Here is a 25,812-nt window from a genome sequence, read left to right as displayed (position 1 = left end):
AAGTATTGTAAAGCGCATCGTGCCCCTCATTCAGCCCCTCATTCACGATAAGAGATAAGAATTTGTTTACTAATGACATTATTGTTTGATCCATCATCGGAATCTCAACACCGTCTCCCACCGCGGAGTACAAACGCCGCTTCGGATTTTGATATATATGATTCGTGGTACAAAGCAAAGTGACACGATCTCTTGTGAAGAAACATACTTTATATTTTGATACCCTTTTATCATCATTTGACAGCCAGCTTTGACTCTCGTGATACATTACTTTTTGCCACTTCATCGTTCGATCTCATACGTCCCTCACAGTCTTTCAACACATTCATTTAAGATGGGTGAACACAAGCAAACGCAAGGCGGAATTAGAATTGCCATAGATGTACGTGGAACAAATTTCTATCATAGCTTTCATTAGTCTGTGACACTTGTAGAAGGAAGACTGCATTACAATGGTCCTATGGCCTATTCCGGGCATTGTGGTCTAGCCTTTGAACATCCAAGGAGATGTAAAGCAACTTCATGGTTTTGACAGTTCCACAGCACTATGCTAACAATGAGCACAGCGTGGTGGAACCTTCACCGACTGTGTGGGAAATCCAGGCACGGGGAGGATGGAGGATGATGTGATTATCAAACTCCTATCTGAAGACCCTTCCAACTACGACGATGCCCCTCTGGAAGGTATTAGGCGGCTGATGTCCAAATTCCTCAAGAAAGATATTCCTCGTGGGGAGCCTTTAGATACTTCAAAAATAGAATCCATTCGAATGGGAACCACAGTAGCTACGAACGCATTACTGGAAAGAAAGGGCGAAAAAATTGCTATGGTGGTGACTAAGGGATTCAAAGATTGTCTGGAAATTGGCAATCAATCCAGACCTAAGATTTTTGATCTCGCGATCAAAAAACCTGACGTCCTGTACGAATTTGTAGTGGAGATTGACGAGCGGGTTACCTTGGAAGATTACGCTGAAGATCCGGAGCGAAGTATCACCAAAGTTGAAGCCAATGGTACACAAGATCAAGATCTGGTGCGGGGTTTATCTTCCGAAGCTGTACGCATATTGCAGCGTCCTGAAGAACAAACCATCCGATCCCAATTACAGGAAGTTTTCGATAAAGGAATTAAAAGTATAGCAGTCTGTTTGATGCATGGTTATACATTCCCTGACCACGAAGCCTTAGTTGGCAAAATTGCGAAAGAGATTGGATTTGAACATGTATCTCTTAGCCACGAACTGATGCCTATGATTAAATTGGTCCCGAGAGCCACATCAGCATGTGCTGATGCATATTTAACACCCGCAATCAAAAAGTATATCGCCGGATTTTCCAAAGGGTTTGAAGGTGGCCTCGGAGCAGAAAGCGTGAAAAATGCAAAGGGAGCAAAAGGAGCTCGGTGCGAGTTTATGCAGAGTGATGGAGGTCTGGTAGATGTGGACAACTTCTCGGGCCTTAAAGCAATTCTCTCGGGCCCTGCTGGAGGAGTTGTAGGATATGCACTTACTTCATATGATCCTGAGACCAAAATACCTGTAATTGGGTTTGATATGGGCGGTACCTCTACCGATGTCTCTCGATATGGTTCGGGAAGATATGAACATGTCTTTGAGACTACTACAGCTGGTGTGACTATTCAGTCTCCTCAACTCGATATCAATACTGTAGCTGCTGGCGGTGGTTCGCGTTTATTCTTCAAGAATGGGTTATTTGTAGTTGGACCAGAATCGGCTGGTGCGCATCCTGGACCTGCATGTTATCGCAAGGGAGGACCAGCTGCGGTCACCGATGCAAACCTTTTCTTGGGTCGACTCATTCCTGATTTCTTTCCAAAGATTTTCGGAAAGAATGAAGATGAGGGTCTCGATGTTACAGCAAGTGAGAAGCTTCTTCAAGAACTAGCCGAACAAGTCAACAAGGAGATGGGTAAAAATATGACTGCTGATGAAGTCGCTTACGGATTTTTGACTGTCGCGAACGAAACCATGACCCGACCAATCCGATCTTTAACCGAAGCGAAGGGTTTTGATACATCCAAGCACCGTCTCGCGACATTTGGGGGTGCTGGTGGACAACATGCCGTTGCGATTGCTGAGAGCTTGGGTATACGTCAGATACTTGTCCATCGCTATTCATCGGTACTGTCAGCGTATGGTATGGCCTTGGCTGATGTAGTCGATGAGGAACAGGAGCCAGAATCAAAGATTTGGTCTGACGATGGAGAGTCACGAGATTACTTGAAGAAGAAAATCGAAGAGCTCAAACGAAAGTCGACCAATGCCCTAAAATCACAAGGGTTCCAAGATAGTTCTATAGTTCACGAGGAATATCTGAATATGAGATACCGTGGTACTGAATCTGCATTGATGGTTGTCAAACCCGAGAAGCAAGATGTAGAGGAATTCGGTGGTGATGAATGGGCTTACGGAAAAGCTTTCATTAAACAGCATCAACAAGAGTTCGGTTTTACTTTACCCGATCGAGATATTATTGTAGACGATGTTCGAGTTCGTGGTATTGGAAAGAGTTTTGAAGGACTTGAAAAGACAGTGGATCAACAATTGAAGGAGATCAAACCCAAGGATGTTGAAACTGGCAAGAAAGAGTACAAGAGATCACAAGTATACTTTGAAGGTGGCCGACAAGATACCCCTATATACAAGCTGGAAGATCTTGATACCGGTGACCGAATCAAGGGACCAGCAATTCTTGCAGATGGAACACAAACTGTTGTCATTGCTCCTAGGGCAAGTGCATTGATAATCGAAACGCACGTGGTAATAAACATTGGTGAACATGAAAGCAAAGACAAGTAAGTTTTGCAGCAAAATCATGTGGGAATAGGACGTTTTTGCTAATTATTATCAGATCCTCGACCAAAGATGAAACAAAATCAGTAGACCCTATTATGCTTAGCATCTTTGCTCATAGATTCATGGCCATTGCAGAACAGATGGGCAGAGCACTTCAAAAAACCAGTGTCAGCACAAATGTCAAGGAGAGACTCGACTATTCATGCGCATTGTTCGATTCTACTGGTGGATTGGTAGCTAATGCTCCACATCTTCCAGTCCATCTGGGCTCAATGTCTACTTGCGTCAAACGTCAAGCTGAAATTTGGGAAGGCAAGCTTGTCAAAGGAGATGTTATAGTTTCCAATCATCCTGAATATGGAGGAACGCATCTCCCTGATATTACTGTTATCACTCCTGCTTTCAACCCGGCCGGTGATAAAATTCTTTTCTACGTCGCTTCTAGAGCCCATCACGCTGACATTGGTGGTATTCTCCCCGGTAGTATGCCTCCACATTCAAGAGAATTATACCAAGAAGGAGCCGCAATCAAGTCTGAGAAACTAGTTAGCGCAGGTCACTTTAATGAGGAAAGAATGATACAGCTTCTTCTTGACGAGCCTGCACAATATCAAGGATGCAGTGGTACACGATGTTTGGCAGATAATATCTCGGACCTCAAAGCTCAAATTTCTAGCAACATGAAGGGCATCAATCTTATCAGTACTTTGATTGAGGAATATGGCGAAGAAGTGGTAAACTTCTATATGGTTAATATCCAGAATAATGCCGAGCTTAGTGTGAGAAATCTCCTGAAAGATGTTAGCAAGCGATTCGAAGGACAAGATCTATCTGCAATCGATTATATGGATGATGGCAGCCCGATCCAATTAAAGATCACAATCGATGCCGAAAAAGGAGAAGCCGTATTCGATTTCGAGGGAACAGGTCCAGAGGTATACGGTAAGTACTCCGCCAACATCCTAATCTCCCTCCTCACCAACTAACAACCCTCAAGCAAACACCAACGCCCCCCAAGCCGTAACTTACAGCGCAATTATCTACTGTCTCCGCAGTCTCATCAGTGAAGACATCCCCCTCAACCAAGGCTGTCTCAAACCCATCACCGTCCTCATCCCACCCAAATCCTTCCTCTCTCCCTCAGACAAAGCCGCCGTCGTCGGCGGCAACGTCCTCACCTCTCAACGCGTCACAGACGTCATCCTCCGCGCCTTCCGCGCCTGCGCCGCCTCCCAAGGCGACTGCAATAATCTCACCTTCGGCTTCGGCGGCAACGTCGACGGCCAGAAACACGTCAAGGGTTTCGGATACTACGAAACCATCGCCGGTGGAAGCGGTGCAGGAAAACACTGGGACGGAACAAGTGGTGTGCATACGCACATGACGAATACGCGAATTACAGATGCGGAAGTCTTCGAACGCCGCTACCCGGTCTTGTTGAGAGAATTTTCTCTCCGCGCTGGAAGTGGAGGGGAGGGAAAATACAGGGGTGGAGATGGAGTCATCCGCGACATTGAGTTTAGAATCCCGGTTCAGGTGTCTATTCTAAGTGAGAGAAGGGTCTACAGACCGTATGGGCTTGAGGGGGGCGCAGACGCACAATGCGGTCTGAATATTTGGGTGCGGAAGGTTGCGAAGAGCGATAGGGGGAGATCGGATTTATTGTTGCGGGAATCTGCGTCTCGGGAGAAGAAGGAAGAAGAAAACCAAGAAACACAATACGAAGAACGCAGGATCAATCTCGGGGGTAAAAATACCGCCGCGATGAAAGCTGGAGAGCGCATCATTATCCATACCCCTGGAGGTGGGGGATGGGGAAAGGTCGGCGAGGAGAGGGAGGCCGATCAGAGGAGCGATCCAAAGGCGGCGTGGAAGGGGGGGAGTTATGCTAGTAGGGAGGAGATGGCTTTGCAGGCGTGATTTTTTTGATGGGATGGGGATAGGGAAGTTTATTTACAATATTATCTAATAGTCATCACAACGAGTATACTACTACTATATCGATGGAGTGAGCAAGTGAGTGCAATACAACATGTTGTTTAATATTTAACGCAGCTGTAGTATTTTCATGAAAAACGCGCTTTCTCATAATCAAATCAAATCATCAAGAATCCACCCTTTTCCTTCTCTCTCATGAAGTGAAAATGACTACCAATGCTTTTCTAATGTCCTACAGCCATTGATTCGCCTGCACGCACTTTTTACTAACTATCATCACTAGCATCGCTATCATAATTTCTTATCATCCACCCATCCATATATCGATCGATTGGGAATTCCGCCGTCCTATCCCATCGTATCTCATCCCATCCCACCACATCACCCAATTTACTGCATCTTCTCGGCTGTCGCCATCAAAGAACCTAGAAGGAAAAGTTAGAACTCTCATTTCCACAAGGCCAATCTATAGGGGAAAGAAAGAAAGAAACACAAAAAACAAACATACCAATAAAAGTAACCACCAAGCGACTTCTAACTTGACAGATATCCTCCGGAACCAACCAAATTGTCGCTCCCATCTTCCTCGCAATACTGATACTCAACTTAGCATTCATGTAAGCATCATCCTCGGTTCTTCCTGGGGTCACGAGATCGTAATCAACGTAACTGCTCTTCATTCCGTTCAGAACATCGAGGAGGAAGACACCGGTTCCAATTGATTGATCCTTGAAAGAGCGAATGGTAGAACTCTTTCCACCCTTCTGTGACATGTTGTTTGCCCACTTGATCATTTCTGCATCTGAAATTTCGCGCTTGCCAAGACGTTGAGCGAGGGCTGTGAGGGTTTCGGAGATATCTCTACGCATCAATTGCCAGACAAGACCAAGAGTGAGAGTTCGTTGACCATCGTAAATATCTGCTCCTTGAACACCGACCAGAGAGAAACGGTTTTGTTTTCCGAGCTCAATAGCGTAGTTTGTGTTTTCTAGAGCCTTGAATCTCGACATCTCTCCACTAGCAGGCACCTTGTTCACATGACGCCAGTTTACAGAGCCCTTAATAACCTTGTCGTATGCCTGCAAAATAATAGTACCATCTTTGAGATCTTCGTATAACGAGTTTACACCTGGTTGCACATCAAGACTGTTCAACCAGAGAGTGAAGACTCTTGCTTCTCTCTCACCCTCAGCATCGAAATCATCAACCTGGGCCTTTTCTTCCTCGGTGATAGGATCCAGTGCTGGGCGGGTATTGAAGAGATTGGCAACGAAAGCCAAGTTCAACTTAGGGTTTCCTGCCACAAGGGAGCTAGGTGTAAGGAACTTCCGGCAGTCTAATTTATCGGCGTTCTGTAAAACTTGCTCTGCTCTCTGATGAAGATCGCGTGTTTGTAATGGTGCTCGGTCGCAACACTCCGGCGCAATCTGAGATAGGAGAACAGTATAGTTTTCAGCATCCTTTACATCGCTGGAAAAGTTTGCAACTCTAATAGAATGTTAGTAAGCTCTAGATACTCTTGAGATTGATCTTACCTTCGTGGCCAATTTGCAGCCTTCAAGTGATAATTGACCCATCTGAGTAAGATTTGCTCGGGAGGCAATCTCAAAAATTGTTCCAGTGTCTCGTCGTCTTCCAAGAGTCTGTACAACTCAGGATGAAGCTTGATATCAATCTTATTCAACAGACCTCTTCTGATAACCTGCCAAATCAGACCCAAAATCAAATGTTCTCGAACTTCGATAATATCTCCACTACCAATGTTGACCACCGAGCAACCAATACCCTTCGCAGATTCAATAACAATGTTGTTGTTCTCAGTCATATGGAATGCGTTAAGCGTCTTAATCTTCCTTCCGGGGCGATTCAATACACGCTCATCAATAGTATCCGGTACACTGTCGTTGATCAATTTGGCCAACACGAGACCATCCTTGCACTCGTCGAACATCTCAAAGGTATCTGTAGGAAATGGTAGACGCGAGCCAATATCTGCGTCGCCTGCCAACACTGCGTTGATATGGCGGGTAAATTCTGTTCGCTCATCTTCGTTGATGGTATGGGTAACGTTCGATGAAGATCCTTGGACTTGAATACGACCGCTGACGCTTCCCTTTGAAGCATGCCCGCTTCCAGCTCCTCCGGTTTGTTGCGATACAATTCCGCCACGAGCAGGACTCTGTGGACCAGTTGACATGCGCTGCTGTGCTGGTGAAGAGACGCGGAGTTTTGAGATAAGCTTGGATATGGTTAGTCGACATTCTTCAATGTGCCAGATAAGTGTTTGCCTAAACTTACTCCTACATAATCTTCCAGCTCGACTCTTCGAGATGAATCAAGCTCGACCTCTTTCAAAGCTTGTCTAACAACATCGTATGGTTGTCTTTCACTGCCTTGTGTGGCTTTGATAGCAGTAGCCTCGTCAATGTATCCCTTGTCGTCAACGTCGAGTTTACGGAAAGCATCTTGGAGACCAAAGATCTCATCTTGTTGGAATTGAGGATACTTCCTATAAATCAAAGCGGGTTAGACAAACGCAGCCTCGAACTAATTAATAGCTCTGTTGGATTGTTCACATACCTCTGCAACTTAATGATATTCATCTTTGCGGTTGTTATTCTGGTCTTGACTTTCGCAGTCGAAAAGACTTGAATTGTTGGTTCCGTAATTCAGGAGGCAGGTTGAGGTACCTATCGGTATTAGGTAGCTGTGGATACCCCTCCCAATTTACGTCGCTATAAATACTGATGCCGGCGCAAGATGCTGCAAAACACGTAACAATTGTGAACGGTATCAAGACAATAATTGTTTCTTTGTTGGAATTGGGTTATAGAGGAAGGAGAGGAAGCAGAAGTGAAATGTTGGATTCTTTCCAGGGTTTATGGAGGAATTTTGAGTTCAAATTATGGCTCAATGCATATCCATATGTGAAATTGATATGATGCGATGCACAGCCCAAACCCCGCTGACGTTTCTGGACAGCGGTTGTCTCGCACTCGTAATTTCGTACAGCCGGTCTCTCGTATCTGTCTTCCAATTTCGGGATTTCCAGCTGGTAATTGATCACCGTCCGTTTTGTCCGTTCTGTCCGTTCTGTCTCTCTCAAGGTTCTCTTGATTTCCTTGATATTCTTCAGCAATCGCTGCACATCTCCATTTCCATTTTCATCGCCTTGGGCTTTTGATACAGGTAAATGCAGATCTACTATATCCTATATCCCAAGACTTTGTTATACGCGTATACGTACATTTTCGCCATTGCTGACGACTCCCCCTTCGCCGCATTTCAGGCAACTGATTATATACAATGAACCCCGTCGCAATGGATAACCCATCGGAAGAATTGATCCACGTCAAGAAAGTATGGGATAATATGAAAGGCAACAGTCCCATTTACGACTTCCTTCTCGCAAATGTGGAAATCATATCGGCTACAAAAGGTCTGGTTGTCTCGCGCTTGACGGTTGAAAACAATCATGTCAATTCTCGAGGTACTATTCACGGTGCAGTGAGTGCAAGTTTGGTCGATTGGTCTGGAGGTCTTGCCATTGCTTCACACGGATTGGAGAAGTCTGGGGCGAGCATTGATATTCACGTCACTTATATTGGGACTGCTCAATTAGGGGATGTCTTGAATATTGAGGCCACCGCGTCGAAAGTTGGAAGATCACTTGCTTTTACCACGATTAGAATCAGTAAGCTAGTCGATGGCCAGCCAGGACCTATGGTAGCCACAGCATCACATACAAAATACATACAGACCAAGTGAGGAAGGGTGGGCAGATGGGTGGCCAACGGAAGTGGTAGGGAATGCGAATGGTAGAGCATAGATAGAGATAGATAGGGATAAATCATCAATACCGCCGTCTTGTTGGAGGCTGGCATGAGATACAAACTCTATGCATGTTCGGTCTCATTCGAATGGCGAAAATAGGACTGGCCTTCTTGAATATTTAGATTTGAATGTCCACTCATTGCATGACTTTGCGTGGTGTTCCGGGTATCTAGTTAGAAGACGACGACAAAATGGAAGAGAAACGTTCAGACGATAAGAAAATTTTAGATTGTGACTTTTTTTTTTGCTCCCCGCTATTAAAGTAAAGACCTTCAACGATTCTACATGAGAATTTTTATTTCAAAACACAACCACTTGACAACTTTTTAATAATTCAATACCAGAACTATTTACTCTTCTTGATTTGATTTTATTTTATACAAACATGGATACCTGTAAACTCTGCTCGGAAAGTTTGACCGTCCAACTCGACCCAGAGGAGTTGGAGCAACCTGAGGGTGGAAGCTCTTCTATGGGAAGCGTTCCAGATGACCTTCAGTTGATTTGCGGATGTCATATGCATTGGTAAGAATATATTTTACCTGTTCTCGGTCTGAAAGTTCAAGCTTAATTCTATTTCCTTTCATAATACCTGGAACTTGCAGCATTGAAACTGGATGCACATGTGGAACATATTCGTTGCATGGAACACCAGAAGTTAGCTTGAAGATAGTTCTTCGAGGGGTATATTGTACATCTCCCATTGGATGCATTCATTTCTTACCATAATCATTCAAATCACACACAAGAAAGTACCTCTCAAGGGACACCGCTCTCTAGCGTTTGCCATGATGGTGTTTGGCCAACGGATTCGCCTCTGACCTCACAGAGATAACTCTTGTTTTTCACGTGTCGTCCTGTGCTTCATCATTCGAGCATATGAAATTTGCCATTGATCTACAGACTTCATCAGTTGACTTACTAACTCCAACATAGGCAATGTCTCTTGGATGAATCTCCTCAAATTTTGAATAAGCTCCATTGTCCATCGTGTGATAGTTCAATTGCAACTTCAGTGGCTTCAGCTTCAAGAGCAGTCTCCGGAACCCGAGTTCCTACGAGATATCACAATGAGGGAGGAGTTCAAGAAGACCTTGACATCTTATCTCTTATCACTGAAGAGGCCTATCTCGATGAACACCCAGAAGCACGTCCCGCTCGAGCATTCATGACGATGTGTGCCGAGGGTGATGTTTTTGGAATTAATGATCTACTCAGTGCAGTAGATGATGACGAGGATGGAGAAGGGCTATCAGCAAAGCCAATTCTGCGCTATCAAGACCCTTTGGATGAGATGAAAAGTGGTTTGCATGTGGCGGTTGAAAAAGGACAGGAAGAAATCATCTGGCTGTTGTTATGGCTCGCTTCAACTCTTCCAACCGATATCTTCCCGGAACAAATCACTCAAATGGCGGAGACGATGGGTGTAGGACGTGATACTGCTGATGGAGAAGATATCCGGAATCTTCGGGATGCTCAGGGACAATTGGCAAGCGATCTGGCAAGAAATACTGGCAATGTTCTTCTTACCGATTTATTATCGGCGAACTTGCCTTGATCTGATAGGTTGTTTGATGTAAATATAGAAGGGGAAAAAGCGATGGATTTATATTCTACACACTAGTAGATTGGGACTGCCGTGGATATTCTAAGTATGCACACAATGATTAGAAATGATTCTCCATTGCTGCCGGTAGTTGTGATATGTATACGTGACGATGGGCACATACTTAGGTAGGTAGATAGCTCTTATTAGATTCTAGGGGATCTAGACAGGGCTGAAGGGGTAATGGTACGCTGGGAACGGAACATGGCTCGGACGGCCGGCCCCTACAGACTCCGTGAATTTACGTCATTTTAATCCAATTTAGCATTAATAAGCCTTAATACTAAGTTTACGAGGGGTCCAGTGATATTATAATAATTCCTAGGGACTGGGTAAAAGTATGGGTAAAAGTATGGGCAAAAGTGTGGGCAAAAGTGTGGGTAAAAGTACCGTCAGATGCCTAGATTGTCATTTTAGACTTATTACCAGGTACTAGGTACTCCACATGATGCAGCTACCTAGGCCTTAAATTACAGTTCCGAAGATTCCTAAATCATTCGAACCTTTCTTCTTTTATCAATCTGATCCCTAATTGAACATCACACATCACTTGACAAGTGGCCGATCTGATCTCTTTCCATGTACGGACCAAAATGACTTTCCTATGATGTGACTCAACGATTGTTATATTCATGAATCTAACAAAGTTCATCGGCCTTTCTTCGTGCGATGTGCGATATCCATACGCCATATGCCATATGCCAAGCTTCATCACGCCCCTCAATTCTCTACAGTGAGTACATCAGACTTACAGTAAAGAGGTCTCAGGTAAGAAGGGTTAGGACTTAATCATCAGTCATGCCATTCGGAGACTTGGGAAAATGACAATGTGCGCGCGAGATACATACTGCTTCCGTTTCTCCTGTACCTTTCCGGTATTTCCATCTCTATCGCGCTTTTTCTTGATTTTGTGTATCTAGTCGGCATCTAATTAGTACCAAGCTATTGTTTCAAAGGTATAGATATTATAAGTCTTTTATTTTCCATTTTCTGTTGACAATCAAATTATTTTCTTCCATTTATTTTCTATCAATCTTCTAAACTTGTACCTGCATCCTGCATAGCACCGGCATTTACCTATTCAGCCTCAATATATTTCCTTCTTCGGACAACATAGCAATTTGAGCCATTTGGATTGATCTGCTCGAGTACCGAATAGCAATACCTAGGTATACTTTGAGACGTTAAAGTATCGGCCTTCTGCAGTATTACCTGCTTCTAGGTTATCGACAAACCATTGAGGTTGAAGCATGATTTATACTGAGCATTGAGGTACGACTAATAAGCAATCATTTGGGAACAGCCTTGCTACAGGTTCGCTGTCATTATCTCTCTTATTCTGGGATACCGAATAAGTTTGATACCGCATCGAAGAAAGTTTGCAGGAAGTTCGCAGGAAGCTCTAGGCTAACATTCTACTAGTTAATCCCCTCTCTTGCGCCTCTTGAGACGAACTAGATCTCCGAATATAAATTCCAATAACCTTCCCTCGTCCTGGAACACACCTTCTCTCAATAGCTTGACAAGATGGTTAGAATGGCATCCACGACTGCCCCCCCTCCCATGACCATGCCCTCTCTCTCAGATCCAGCACACCCAACCCAAAATCCATTAGATAAACACTCGAGGGAAAATGGCGTTGGCAACTCCAAAACAATACAAACACCCAAGTCTCCCAGTCGCCCTGAATATTCGCAATCTTTGAAAACGGCGTTGGAAACGGTTGATAGAAATCGGCGAGAGTCTTCGGAGGTATCGGAGAGTGATAGTTTGGAGGATTATGATACCTTGAAACCAGATCCGACGTCCATAATCACAAGGGGAAAGAGTGGAATCCTCGACACCGATATTGATATGCCGGAAATACCACAGACGGTATATGCAGAACTAAAAGTTCAGTCCCAGAAATCTTGGCAAGGCACGAGAAGGCGCAAAAGTATTCCGGTGACTCTGAATAAGCTTCAGAAAAATGGACAAGGAATTTATACTTTCGAAGCAGATGACAATGAGCTACGGGATCTTCTAAAAGGCACTGTTGCGCATTATGCACAAGATATCGCGTCAGGAGGATCAAAGAAACGGACAAAATTCAGTGACTGTGAGTTTTTTCAAACTACGAATATATTAAAAGAACGAGAGGCCATCGAGTGATGTTAAATGGATATCGTACATAGACGAAACTGCAGAATAACTCGTTGCTAATTGACTCGAACAGTGGTTTTTACCAAGAAGTTTACTGCCTTCGATCGACACAACAATATCGTTGCCGACTCACCTTTCCATGGCTTCTTTACATTAGGCTGGCTGGCGTTTGTCGTTTTCGTACTCCAACTTGCCTTTGCGAATTGGCGAGTGCATGGAAATATACTTGGTACCAACGAAATCATGGAAATGATGTTCCACCGAGACGTCATAGTTCTTGGTCTGTCTGATGGTGTGATGTGTTTCTCTACGGGTTTTGGACTTGTTTTACAGAAATTAATACACCGAGGATATATTGACTGGAATAGAGAGGGTTGGATCATTCAGAGTGTGAGTCTATCGTTCGATTAACAGAGGAGATTGGATAATTTACTAAATGTAATTTTGTGCAGGCTTGGGAAATTCTATATCTCTCAATAGTAATAAGTTGGACACTGTTTCGCGAGTGGCCGTGGACACATACAGTAAGTGACTAATTTCGGGTTAAATCCAATTATGTTCTCGAATTGATCCGTGTACTACTTCGGAGAAATGACACTCTTTGATCTTTCCCCTGACTCATTCGCTTACAACATCCCTTCGGGTAGGTCTTTTTTGTCCTTCATGGAATTGTCATGTTAATGAAACAACACTCTTACGCTTTTTATAATGGTCACCTATCAGAACAATACAAGACTCATTCTAAGCTTCAACGTAAATTGAAGCAGCTTGATGATATTTCGCCCATCCAGACACCTTCCGCGACAACACCAGCCGCTTCCTCATTGTCTACTTCTTATCTCGATGCTAGACCTACGTCCGATGACGTCTACCAGAGGGTTTCCGATCGAAGGCGTTCTATTGTCGACTCTGCTACTGACCAAGTAGCTGCTGCAATTGACTCTGGTGAGCCTCTTGATGTTGATCAAGTCCAGACGTTTGCACGAATTCTTAAATGGGAGATCGATTTCTTGGGTAAAGAACTCGAAGGAAAATGTACGACAACCAAGAATCAGTACCCGAATAATCTCAGTTTAGTCAATCATTACGAGTACATCGTTCTTCCAACTTTGGTTTACGAACTAGAATATCCACGATCCGATGATGTCGATTGGTATAATGTAGCCGAGAAAAGTATTGCGACGGCTGGTCTCTTGATCGTCATGAACCTTATTTCGCAAACTTATATCTATCCTATCGTAGTTAAAACGATCAAGATGAAAGAATCAAATCTAACATCTCTCGAGCGCCTCCGTCATTTCCCGGGTATAGTCAGCGACTTGGCCTTCCCATTTCTGGCTGAGTACATCTTGACATGGTATGTGATTTGGGAATGTATTCTCAATCTCCTCGCCGAATTAACCTGTTACGCCGATCGAGGCTTTTATGAAGCCTGGTGGAACTCGGTATCTTGGGATCAATTCGCACGCGATTGGAATCGACCGGTTCATAACTTCCTTTTGCGACACGTTTACCATTCTTCGATTTCGAGTCTGAGAGTCGATAAAAAGACGGCGACACTTATTACTTTCTTCTTGAGCGCTTGTGTTCATGAGCTTGTTATGTGGTGTATCTTTAAGAAACTGAGGGGATATTTACTGGTGTTGCAGATGTGTCAGATTCCGTTGACGATTATGAGTCAAACGAAGTGGATGAAGGGGAAGAAGACGTTGGGGAATGTACTTTTTTGGATAGGGATTTTTACCGGACCGAGTCTTTTGTGTAGTCTTTATTTGGTCATTTAGATGGTTTGATGCTTGGATTTATGTAGATTATGGGCATTTGGCATTTGGCATGAGGGCATGGTTAGGTGTTTGGGGTTCTCACTTCTTTGATATCATTCATGGCTTGGAGAAATGGTTTTGCGGGTGGGCATTGGATGATGATTGTGACTGTGGTTATGATTATTATGGCGATTATGACGGCAATGTACGTAATGTTTGTGATATGATATTAGAACTTCTATTCAGTATGGTCGTACCTCGTAGAGATTGCGGGGTGGGAAATTAAAATATAAGGAGTTGATGAATTCTTCTGGGATCTTTGAGATTTTTTCGATATCTGGGTACCTTGTGGAGGAGAGAGTAAGGTGAATCGTGAATCGTGAGTCGTGATGAGTTTTGTGTGCTATGTGAGGGAAGTGATTTTTGTGTAGGTATGTAGGTAGGGATTTGGGATTTGCTAGGATACGTTTTGATAGATAGGCTCTTATGATAAGAAGTAGGTAGATATTTGAGTTGAGATTGATCAATATTGTTTACATGATGCTCAAGTTTGAGTGTGAGAGTAAGTATTGGTGGGTTTGGGGAGGTTGAGTAAATTGTGTGTGTGGTTAGATAGGGGGGGAGGGAGAGATGGGGAAATGGGGAGATGGGAGGGGGAAATTTGAAGGGTTTATGTGTGGGGTTTGTTTGGGTGTGTGGATGGATGTATGTATGTATGTATGTAGGATTATGGGGTGAAATTGCGGATGTGTGGTGATTAGTATTACCGAGCTGGTGCTAATAATAAATAGATATCTAATAGACCTGATGGATTTGTGAAAGAATCAAAAAATCGATTGATTGGTGAGTGTTCCTTGTTAGGTGATCTTATGTATGGAGTTTTAGGATTAAGGCTATTATAATTTACGAAGTATAGAGTAAATCCTCATGAGATAGCTACTGGGTCGCAGGGTGTGACGCCATCCTAGTAATCTTAGCTAGGTATCTAGGTATAGTATAGTATTGACTAAACATGGAGTAGAATTCCACTCTCTCAACATGAATCATTCCCCCAACCCCAAGCCAACCCCATCCCACCATGCAACCACAAGCTCCCCGCCTCATAAGCCCATTCCCCATCCAAGACCCTCGCTCCCACACCCGCTGGCAAGCCCTCATACACCGCACCCCCGCTTTCCACTCCTCCTTCCTCTACGGCGTCACATCTACCAAGATCTACTGTCGTCCCACGTGTTCGGCGCGCAGAGCTCGCAGAGCTAATGTGGTGTTTTTTGATACTCGTGAGCAGACCCGCGAAGAGGGGTATAGAGCGTGTAGAAGGTGTAGGCCGGATGAGGAGGGGTTTATGGAGGAGGGAGAGGAGATTGTGGAGAGGACGATTGGACTTTTGAGGGAGGGGGGTGGGGGGAGGGGAGTAGGGAGGTTGGCGAGGGAGATGGGGGTTTCGAGGAGTTGGCTTTGTAGGGTTTTTAAAAGGGTGATGGGGGTTACGGTGGGGGAATATGGGAGGGGGTTTGAGGGGGAGGGGAGTGGGGAAGAGGGGAGAAGGAGAGGGGAGGGAGAGGAATGTTGATATGAGTGGTGGGGGTGGAGAAACTCAAATTGTGATGTCGGAACAGATAAAGACAGCTGGGTTTGCTGGAGATGCATCTGTTGAGTGTGTGAAGGGTAGATCGGTGGAGGAGAATGGCAGAGATGATGAGGATGCTCTGGATTTGGATTTGAATTTGGATTCCAATTTTAGTTTCGATCAATGGTTCGAGAATGAATACACTCTGAGTAACGGTATCTACGGACGAGATGTCGAGGATTATTCTGTATTGCCGATGATGGCTTGAATTGGGACAAGCAGAATTGTTCTTCTTTACCTACTTACTATTTTTTAGATGTTACACACTCTCCTTTTCATGGTTTTTCTTGGCTTTTTTGTTTTTTGACTCTTTCAATGTGTATGATTCTCTCTCATATAGCTATCTAGCTACTAACAAACAAACAACTAAAATACCACCCCCATTTCTCCACATCAATAACCTCTGCAACCAAGTCGTCAGGATCAAACCCTTGTATGCAGACTCTAATTTGCTCGTCCGATCTGACCCAAGCACTAATTCAACTCTAACTTGTGGAGCTTGAGACTAGGTGAGCTGAGATCCGATGGAGTTGAGAATACCGCTAGATTGGAGATGTAGTTCTAGAGGCTTGATTCATGGTATATATGGCCGTGAACTGTAGATACTTAGGTATCTATTCATTATCAACTGCTAATTGTTTCTCCGCACAGCTATATCCAAAAATCAAAAATCAAAGTGGAAGTTGATAATTTAATATTGGTTCCAGTGCGCTCTTACATACCATACCTACTTTCAATCGAGATGAATGGATGGATGGATGGATAGGATTGCAAGCTTGCATGTCATGATCGACACATTGGTGATATATACATCAATACATGAATACATCAATAGCTCTCAACACCAGCTTTACTGTGGGCTCAAACTCAACTCATTCATTGATTCTGGATCTTGATATGCGGGCTTTCGTCTGGTATTTCTCCATATCTGAGCTCGATTTCTGGACTATCGTGGTATCTCTGATATTTGTGATGGATGGGTCGAGAAGAGATTGTGCTATTTATTTGTGACGAGAATTATTGTTTCCCTATTGTGAGATTGATTGATTATTTGATTGATGGGGTATGTGTTGGTGGTTATTTGTATCTTCAGAGTTATATTATGAAGTCAACTTCCAGGTATATAATAAGAGTAAAAAGGAAATGTGATCAAAATAATCCTATTTTCTACTCTATCTCAATATCAAATAATCTGAAATGGAACAAGTAAAGTCATCTCACAAGAAGCGATCCAATATTGATAATCCGGTTGTACGATTGAAATTCAGGATAAGGTGTGAGCTATTATTGCTGATTGGCCAATTTGAGTACACTCGCTTCGAATCCACAGCAAGCGCTTGTCGTTGATAGGTCACTTTGAGTACAATACGCTAAAAGTTCAAGAGGCACTGGAGTGTTGAATGTCCACCCCTCATGGCTTATAAGGATGATGTTACTCTTTCAGCAATTCAAAGCGGATTTGTTTTAATAAATCTCACTTGGCCCAACGTGCTTGTCAATCAGAGACATACGCCAAGAATTGCATCATCATATTTTGTTGCGTTTCCATTCGACACATTAAGTCTTTCGAAGTGAAGCACTGGGGAACAGACAATGGCATCGAGCTCTGAGCACGGCTTGTCACAGGCTACTCGTTCGCAAATTACAGATGACGAGAGATGGACTTTCGCTGACGAAACAGATTCTTCTCCTGATATTGAAAGGCCCTCGGTTCCTCTCCCTACGGCGGCCAACTCAGTGCCAATTGATGGCGAAATTACTTATCCCGAAGGGGGTTGCGATGCCTGGTTAGTGGTTCTAGGTGCTTGGTGTGGTTTAACCGCATCGTTAGGTATTTATAATACAGCCGGAGTATTCGAGGTCGTCATCTCGGAATCTATATTACCCGGAGAATCTTCCTCTACGCTCGGCTGGATATTCTCAATCTATGCTTTCGTGAACTGGATCTGTGGAGTACAAATTGGACCAACTTTTGATGCGATGGGTCCTCGTGGATTGCTCATTGCAGGAACTATTTGCACACTCATTGGAATCTTCGCGCTTAGTTTTTGTACAGGTAATATTAGTTTCCTGTACCGCTGCACGCATAACACATCCTAGTATAATGGCTGCTCCGAAGGTCGCTTAATCGCTTGCTGCTAAATCTGCTCCTATTGAGGTCCTTCTGATCTTCTCGAGGACTCTGTTCAGTACTAACTGTGATACAGAATACTATCAGATCGTTCTATCATTCTCCATACTGACTGGTATCGGCTCATCTCTTCTCCTCACCCCATCCATGGGCTGCGTTGCTCATTGGTTCATGGAGCGTCGCGGTCTCGCTAGCGGCATAGCATTTGTAGGAGGTGGTTTTGGTGGCGTTCTATTTCCCCTCATGATACAGTCACTCCTCCCTCAAGTTGGGTGGGAATGGTCGATTCGGATTCTCGGGTTTGTGCTGCTTGTACTTTGCGCCATGAACGTGACATTTTGCCGAAGTAGAGTTCCACCTCGTAAAGGAGCTACAACTACTTGGCGAGATACATTACCGGACCCACAGATCTTCATGGACGGAACAGGAGCCATGGCTATTACCACTACTGGAGTCCTGTAAGTGTCGATTTCTCAGCACAAATATCCCATTTCCGTGATTGCTCCAGAGATTGTGATACAATGTGCCTACAACTTCTGGAATTTTCTAATACTCCTGAAAGCATATATACTAGGCATACTAATTTCAAGATGTTGAACTATAGTTTGACAGATCTGGCATATTTCATACCCATCACATATATGCCAAGCTACTACATCGATCGACAACATCTGTCTCAAGAAGAGGCCTTGACTGGATCAGCGGCATTTGCATATCGACTTCTTGCGATCCTCAATGCTGCTTCATGCATTGGCCGATGCATAGCGGGCGACCTGGCCGATCGATTTGGACGATACAATACTATGATTGTCTCATTGTTCCTCTGCACAATATCAGTTCTATGTTTTTGGTTACCAGACGTACTCCTACTCAACCTAAGTAATGACGCGCTCTTAGTGATCTTTGTGCTACTATTTGGATTTGTTAGTGGTTCCAATGTCAGTTTGACACCAATTTGTTTAGGCCAGCTCTGCGAAACTCAAGAATACGGGCGATACTACGCAAGCTGCTTTACGGTAGTAGCTTTTGGTGTGTTGGGAAGCATCCCTATCGCTGGGGGCCTTCTTGATGTGGTAGAGGCTACAGGCAAAGAAAGGTATTGGGGCGCCGCTCTTTTCACCGGACTTAGCTATGTGGCTGCCCTACTGTGTTTTATATGGGTCAGGATCAAAGTAAAGGGGTGGGGTTGGAGGACAAAGTGGTAGAGTGAACCTTGCAGCGTTATAAGCAGGGCTAGCTTCTTCCTTTCCGCCTACTGGGCTTTGCCCCTCTCGCGGGGCAATCTGAGATTTACCTTTGTGATCGACTTATTATGCTTCGGTTGCACATGAGATTGAGGAAAATCGGTGTATTGAAGAGGCTAATAATATTTCATCATCGTTCATCTATATGTTGTCAGTAGTGGTAGTGGGGTATGAAGTTCAAATAAAGCCTGAACATATTAACGGGACAAGCCGAAAACTATCGTCATAATGTCAAATTTGTATTCTTATCCCCAATCTTTACTTATTGTTATGCTATTTCATCTATCGCTTCACTACCAGCGATAACAATGCTATATCGACAATAATAAATTGACCCACGGGATATTGAAAGGACAGTTCATAACATAGAAATCTATACTACTTAAGGTCCGAGCGATGTCAATAATAACATACATAATGTACAAATACCCCATTTCTATTTAATATATTCGGATCGGCAATTACCGCATAATACAAAGTACAATATCAGCGTTTCAAATAATTGAAACGAACATTGGCTTACTACATGAACGTTCTCTTTCACCAAGTTAGAATAATACCCAAACACCTTCCTAAAAACCACCAACTTCGAATATCATATTCTGCACTCAACTGGATCAAATCTATAGGCGTAATTGACGCCCTTCGGCGAGCCAATGACAAGAAAATGGAGTCTGCGCCTGGGAACAAGCCAAAACCGTTAGAGAGATCATATTTGTCTGCAGCGGTTGAATCAATCTCACCATGGGGAGGTTCGCGAGCAACTACTCCTAAAGCAACAACACCCACATTCTCCGGAGAAGGTTCAGGATTAAAGAATCAACATGGCGGGACCACAGCACAAACCATTGGCATGGATGGAGCACTAAGAATTACCCTCAGGATTGTCCTCCGCTGAATCCTAGATGGTACCATGCTGTTGATGTAGGTATCCATATGTAGGATATTGAATTTCCAAGCTTACAAAATATAGATCCCCAAAAGAAAACCCAAAATTCTCAAGGCCAATCAAGAAGAAACCAAACCTGCAGCCCCTCCCAAGAAATTCGTCACATTTTCCGAACACGATTCTCGCGCAATAGAAGCTGCGTATCAAAAACTTGTCGAGGACTATGATAATGGAAGAGATCCGCGATCGAGAGCCCAGAGTGGTAATTTAGAACAAACTTCGGGAAGTGCAGGCGAGAAAGGAAATACGAGTATCAATGAAGCTGGGAATAATGAGGAGGCTGATAGAAGTATAAAGGTCCCAGTGCATGAGGATTTCTTATTCGATGTCGATATTGAAAAGAGAGAACTTGCGCCGGTATATTGGCTTGGCGCGATATTTGATGTTCGCAGAGGTAGTTGGTTCTACCAAGAGGGTGCAGTTCTCAAACCCTGTGAGGAGAATTTGGCCACGCAACTTGAGGAAGGATACCTGAAAGTAAAACCATTTCGTTATCCTAAACCTCCGGAGAAAAGTACTGCTAGGCCATTATCTATAAAACCAGGGGAAGAACCCAGATCATTGGCCCGCAGTGGTGCTTTTGGGAGTAGACGTAATGGCTCTCCCTCTGTGACTCCAAAAGGCTCGGCAGAGAATTTGAAATTGCCACAGCTGGCTTCTGACGACGGTAGTATACCAAAGGATTCGCCGCCACCCCACCAACCTCAGACCCATCGCTTGTTTGGCACATACATGAACTCCGTTGTTACCTATCAAGATGAGAATGTAGCCTGGATCTCAACTGATAACATCATGTCTCGGGTTAGTAGCACCGTGTATCAAAAGTTTGCGGGCGGTGGCTACCTAGGAGGTATAAAGGTTGTTCGTGGATATTCAGAGCCAGGTAAAACGAAAGACTTCTCTGCCGACAAAGACAAGACACCAAAAACTCCGACTAGCGCTGCCGCTGCTGCTTCGACTACTCCAGAGTATCTCCAGCTCGACGACCGTCAGCAAAAACTAATCAAGCGGCGGTCTGCACCTCCTAGCACAAGTAATTCTAATGCTTCGCCAGAAGACAATAGTACTGAGCTTCGGGAAGCAGCGTACAATAAGCTAAACTCTATAGATGTGGATGCAGAAGCTGAAGCTGTGAGGAAACGTGATGAGAAGGAGATGCAGAACGATTATAATGATCGAGACGATGAGAATCAAGGGCGTGATATTGAGCATTTAATTCTAGTGACACATGGTATTGGTCAACGCTTAGGTATGAGGTATGTGTTCAAGTTATTTTTCGCTATTTCATCTGCTTTTTCGTCACTAGATTGGCATTTTCCATGGTCCTACGTTGTTGCTGTATTCAGTTCTAGAGCTATTTTGTACACCGTTTGTAGAGTTTGATTTATGTCTACAGTAGTCTATAACAAATAGTTGTTAGGCTTTACTGTTGATCCTGAACGAAAGCAGGCTTCAGAAGATGATTTAATGATTTCTACCAACCAAATCATTGGAAAATTTACCTATCAATCTTACTTTTCCGCGCTCAATTTCTTACACAATTTCTGTTATTTTGTTGAGCAATTGTCAAATGATGTGCTAATTTTCAATAGAACCGAAAGTGTTAATTTCGTCCATGACGTAAACGTTCTTCGGCAAACGCTCAAAAACGTATACGAAAATTCTGCCGATTTGCAGGCTCTAAATGCGGAAATTGATAAACTCCCTAAAAATTGTCGTGTCCAAGTTCTTCCTATCTGCTGGCGTCATTTACTTGACTTTCCTCGCAAAGGTGTCAGGCAGAATCGTAAAGAGCACGATCTTGGTGACGCATTTGGTGAGGAGGAAGAATATCCAAGTCTTGATGATATTACTGTGGAGGGTGTACCATTTGTTCGCTCTCTCATCACTGATCTTGCTCTTGATATTTTGCTGTACCAGAGTGCTTACAGAGAACATATTAGCAATATTGTTCTTACAGAGGCAAATCGGATTTATAATCTTTTCCGGGAACGAAATCCAGAGTTTTCAGGAAAAGTCAGTTTGATAGGTCATTCTTTGGGATCGGCAATCTTATTCGATATTCTTTGTCGTCAGAGAGAAAATAAGAAACGAAATGCAAACTCTTCGCATTACAAGAATCGGTCTACCCCATCGTCATCATCACATAGTAAGAGTCTTGAATTTGAATTTGATGTCGAGGACTTCTATTGTCTGGGAAGTCCAATAGGATTGTTTCAGATGTTGAAAGGAAGAACTATTGCCGCTAGAAATCGCGTAGAATCATTACCATCCGAGAGTCCAATGGATATAGACTCTATGCAAGATCCATTTCTTGCAGCTAGCTCGGGTGCGGGCTTTCCATCTGGAGAACATATTTCCAGTACTACAGGATTGCCATACTCGATTTCAAGTCCTAAATGCGTTCGGTTATACAACATATTCCACCCAACAGATCCAATCAGTTATAGGCTCGAGCCTCTTATTGCTCCCGCAATGTCATCTATGAAACCTCAACTGCTACCCTATACCAAGAAGGGTATATTCGGTGCAAACATGAATCAAGGTATCACTGGCATTGGAGCAAAAGTAGGACAAAGTGTTAGTGGATTATGGTCTAGTCTCAGCTCCGGCATTGCGAGTAGTCTCCTAAATCGCAGTCTCGGTCTCACAGGCGAAGATGTCGAAAGGATGCAAGCATCGAATTCATCAAGCATCAAAGGCCAATCCGCGGGTGCGGGAACCAATATCGCAGGAGGAGTTGTTCCAGACCATCCTTCGCTACAGAGAGAAAATACTAGTGAGAAGATGAGACAGCTTGCGGAGGATACGGCGGCCGCAGATAGAGATGGTATGGGGACGGCGCCTACGTTGATTGATGATGAGATTGAGACTTTATATGCTGGGTTTCAAAAGCGAAGGAAGCATGATATGCCTGAAACTGATAGGGCAGAATTGGAAGAGAAAGCGAGGAAGTTGAAGAGAGAAGAGGCGAAAGTCAGAGCGTTGAATAATAATGGACGTGTGGATTTTAGTATTCAAGAGTATGTCCTTCATTTTCTGTTTTGTCCTGTTTAAACATTCCTCTTTCCCACGCATGCTTTTTGTTTTGGGGAGGAAAACAAAAATACTTGCTAATGAATGTGTATTTCAACAGGAGCGTACTAGATTTCAACCCAATCAACACCATCGCTAGCCATCTCTCATACTGGTATGTTTTCCACCTCCCCACCCCCCCTCTTTCTAAATACATCACACAAAAAGCGCCAACAGAAACCTACACATAATTAATTCACATAAACAGGGCCGACGAAGACGTATCGCATTTCCTCATCGGACAACTTCTCTCGCGTCATCGAAGCGTGACTCGCTTAAATAACTTGAATGATCCGAGGGAGAGGGAAAGAGACAGAGAGAGTAGTACTACGTATAAGAGTAAGAGGAAAATATGAAAAACATGAAAATATTAAGATATGAAAATGAAGGAGAAGGAGATTCTGTTTGGATATATCTCATCCTATCTCACAGAACTCCACAGCAAGACGATGAAATACAACACCAGACGATGCAATCCAATACAATCCAACACAATCCAAACAAATCATCCACCATCACAAACACAACATCCAAACAAACCATTCATCCACCCACACAACCCTCAGACTTCAATCCCATTACTCGAGACTCTTCTTTTCTCTTCCCCTCTCTCATCTCAGACTCCTATCAAATATAGACAGATTCTCGGAAAGCTCAGAAGGGGAAATTAGAAAGCAAAACCCGCCTCAATACAGGGGAATCAATATACGATAACACAGAAAACGAAAACGCCAAGAAGAAAGGGCAAGGGCAAGAGCAAGAGCAAGAGCAAGAAAAGAAGAGAAAAGGGAAAAATACTCAAAAACCAGGTGTCAGTCGCATGATGGTGTATGTATGCATTACGGAATGGATGGGGTGGGATGAGATCGGATGGGACGGGCGCAGGCATTTCGGGAGTTATATCATGTCATGTTATGTTATGTTACGTCATTGTGATGTATGTATTTTTTTGAAGGAAATATCAATTTGGTTGGGGAAGATATTCATTCTTTGACATGAAGTAGATGGTGGGTGGATGGATAGATGGATTATAGAATAGAATTCTACAACTAGACAAAATATTGTTGAAAAAAGCACATTCACAGTTACTAAGTGAGGACATACATCATCACTTTCTTTTACACACAATTGGAATAAAATATAGTGTTAATTATGTGCTCAATTTGAAATTTTTAATACTAGTAACTACCCATGAAAACTTATGACCACATTTGTATGCTGCTGCTGACCTAAAAGGAAGTCGAGGTTATGTTGCCAGTCCAAATCCTGGCTCGAGTCGTAAAGGTCTCGGGGAATCGAATCTAGAAACACAATGGTAAATTCAGGCAAAGAAGGAAATATCAGCAGCCAAAAGACACAATAAACTTTTTCCTGCCGTGTAGAAGCCTCAACCTAGGAAGGACCTATTTACTCGGCGGTGTCCAGTTCATCATGCGCTGGTGGAGGAGAATCCATGGTAACTGATGGGTATCAGATGAGTTAGAGATTGGATCGTAATGATAGTTTGAATGATGTGGATTCACCTTTCCTGTCATCTCCATTGGCTCCGGGTTCACGGACATCATCACGTTCTTCCTTAACTTCGCGATCCCTATTACATGGCGGGTAAGTTTATGTCCAACTCTGAATTTCTTCTGGAGTGCTTACCTATCGTCTGGGCTACGTGAGCGATCGGCTCGATCGCGATCTCTTCTGTCGTAGTCCCGGTCCCGGCGGTCTCGGTCATCCTTACGGGGAGAATAATCGCCACGGCCACGTCGGGGAGAGGTTGAACGACGACGAGGAGAACGGCGGCTACCTCCACCACGCTCTCTGCCGCTGTCTCTACCTCCATCACGACGGGCTGCACGTTCTTCACCAGTATCGAATCGCCAAGAAGCCGAAGGAGGTGTGCGGGCCCACTAATTTACGAATTAGAAATCGCCATTTCTGGTGATGTCATGAAGACTCACTTCAATCTTCAACAAGTCGTCGCGACCAATACGCTTGTTGTGCATTTCATGGTAGGCATCATCGGCATCACGACGGGACTCATACTCAACGAAGGCAAACCTACTGCAGGTGTCAACGATATTAGAGTGGTTACCAATAAGATATCGGGCATACTCACAGACGAGATGCTGCAGTTCGAGGAGCTGGGATATCACAGCGGACCAAACGGCCATAGCTATGAAGATATCGTTAGACTCAGTGTATCATCGAATGGGGAGTATATTGGACAGATATATGGATGAAAGTAAGAGATGTATAAGATTTGTATAATAAATAGTAATCGATCCGCCGCAATTCGAACTTTTCTCGCGAGACAAATGTAGGAATATAAACTGTTCGTATCGTTGTGCGACCGCTCGATCGAACGTGGAGGATTTGGGAAGAGGGGATAATGTATGCGACACAATTGACGGCGAAGTATCGACGGAGTAAGGGACGAGGATGGACGATGATGGGGAAATGGATTATCGCGATCAAGGACAATCATCGAGATATCGATTTTTAGCTGACATACCGTTCGAATTCGTAGGCAAGATCGCGAGCACGGATTCCAGCTCCGAAGCCCTAGATGAAAGATGTTAGTTACTATACACTTTGAAGCTTTAATATAAATATATAAGTTGGTGTGTGGAGGTTGTGGAGGTGGAGCGCATACGGTGACATAGAGTGTTGTACCACCACGAGACATTTTG

At 43.8% G+C, this 25,812-nt stretch overlaps 7 protein-coding genes across 7 annotated transcripts; 5 read left to right on the top strand and 2 right to left on the bottom strand.

Moving 5' to 3' along the window:
* Nucleotides 1-334: 334 nt before the first annotated feature.
* Bfra_011259 (putative 5-oxoprolinase protein) lies at nt 335-4,736 on the top strand (the record flags this gene model as incomplete). Its single annotated transcript, XM_037341588.1, has 4 exons — nt 335-382; nt 567-2,815; nt 2,872-3,758; nt 3,814-4,736. 4 exons carry the CDS (start codon nt 335-337, stop codon nt 4,734-4,736), a joined length of 4,107 nt encoding a protein of 1,368 aa, XP_037188400.1.
* Nucleotides 4,737-5,144: 408 nt separating this feature from the next.
* Bfra_011258 (putative fimbrin protein) lies at nt 5,145-7,357 on the bottom strand (the record flags this gene model as incomplete). The annotated part of the gene is made up of 5 exons (XM_037341587.1): nt 5,145-5,179; nt 5,263-6,242; nt 6,290-6,993; nt 7,053-7,263; nt 7,335-7,357. The coding sequence occupies 5 exons, from the start codon at nt 7,355-7,357 to the stop codon at nt 5,145-5,147; spliced, it is 1,953 nt and encodes a 650-aa protein (XP_037188399.1).
* Nucleotides 7,358-8,060: 703 nt separating this feature from the next.
* Bfra_011257 (putative ring finger-like protein) lies at nt 8,061-10,146 on the top strand (the record flags this gene model as incomplete). Its single annotated transcript, XM_037341586.1, has 3 exons — nt 8,061-8,448; nt 8,933-9,113; nt 9,525-10,146. 3 exons carry the CDS (start codon nt 8,061-8,063, stop codon nt 10,144-10,146), a joined length of 1,191 nt encoding a protein of 396 aa, XP_037188398.1.
* Nucleotides 10,147-11,721: 1,575 nt separating this feature from the next.
* Bfra_011256 (putative mboat family protein) lies at nt 11,722-14,120 on the top strand (the record flags this gene model as incomplete). The annotated part of the gene is made up of 4 exons (XM_037341585.1): nt 11,722-12,292; nt 12,410-12,726; nt 12,789-12,860; nt 12,984-14,120. The coding sequence occupies 4 exons, from the start codon at nt 11,722-11,724 to the stop codon at nt 14,118-14,120; spliced, it is 2,097 nt and encodes a 698-aa protein (XP_037188397.1).
* Nucleotides 14,121-17,322: 3,202 nt separating this feature from the next.
* Nucleotides 17,323-19,065, top strand: Bfra_011253 (putative riboflavin transporter mch5 protein; the record flags this gene model as incomplete). The annotated part of the gene is made up of 3 exons (XM_037341584.1): nt 17,323-17,785; nt 17,937-18,318; nt 18,435-19,065. 3 exons carry the CDS (start codon nt 17,323-17,325, stop codon nt 19,063-19,065), a joined length of 1,476 nt encoding a protein of 491 aa, XP_037188396.1.
* Nucleotides 19,066-19,630: 565 nt separating this feature from the next.
* On the top strand, nt 19,631-23,484 carry Bfra_011252 (putative ddhd domain-containing protein; the record flags this gene model as incomplete). The annotated part of the gene is made up of 5 exons (XM_037341583.1): nt 19,631-19,990; nt 20,078-21,309; nt 21,646-23,076; nt 23,190-23,243; nt 23,337-23,484. The coding sequence occupies 5 exons, from the start codon at nt 19,631-19,633 to the stop codon at nt 23,482-23,484; spliced, it is 3,225 nt and encodes a 1,074-aa protein (XP_037188395.1).
* An 868-nt stretch (nt 23,485-24,352) lies between these two features.
* Nucleotides 24,353-25,808, bottom strand: Bfra_011251 (putative pre-mrna splicing factor protein; the record flags this gene model as incomplete). The annotated part of the gene is made up of 7 exons (XM_037341582.1): nt 24,353-24,588; nt 24,652-24,719; nt 24,776-25,029; nt 25,081-25,180; nt 25,239-25,295; nt 25,635-25,684; nt 25,776-25,808. The coding sequence occupies 7 exons, from the start codon at nt 25,806-25,808 to the stop codon at nt 24,536-24,538; spliced, it is 615 nt and encodes a 204-aa protein (XP_037188394.1). The 3' UTR covers nt 24,353-24,535.
* Between the last annotated feature and the right edge of the window lie 4 nt (nt 25,809-25,812).

Source organism: Botrytis fragariae (genome assembly GCF_013461495.1).
Source record: "Botrytis fragariae strain BVB16 chromosome Unknown tig00000225, whole genome shotgun sequence".
Lineage (NCBI taxonomy): Eukaryota > Fungi > Ascomycota > Leotiomycetes > Helotiales > Sclerotiniaceae > Botrytis > Botrytis fragariae.
This window is presented reverse-complemented; position numbering and strand designations above follow the sequence as displayed.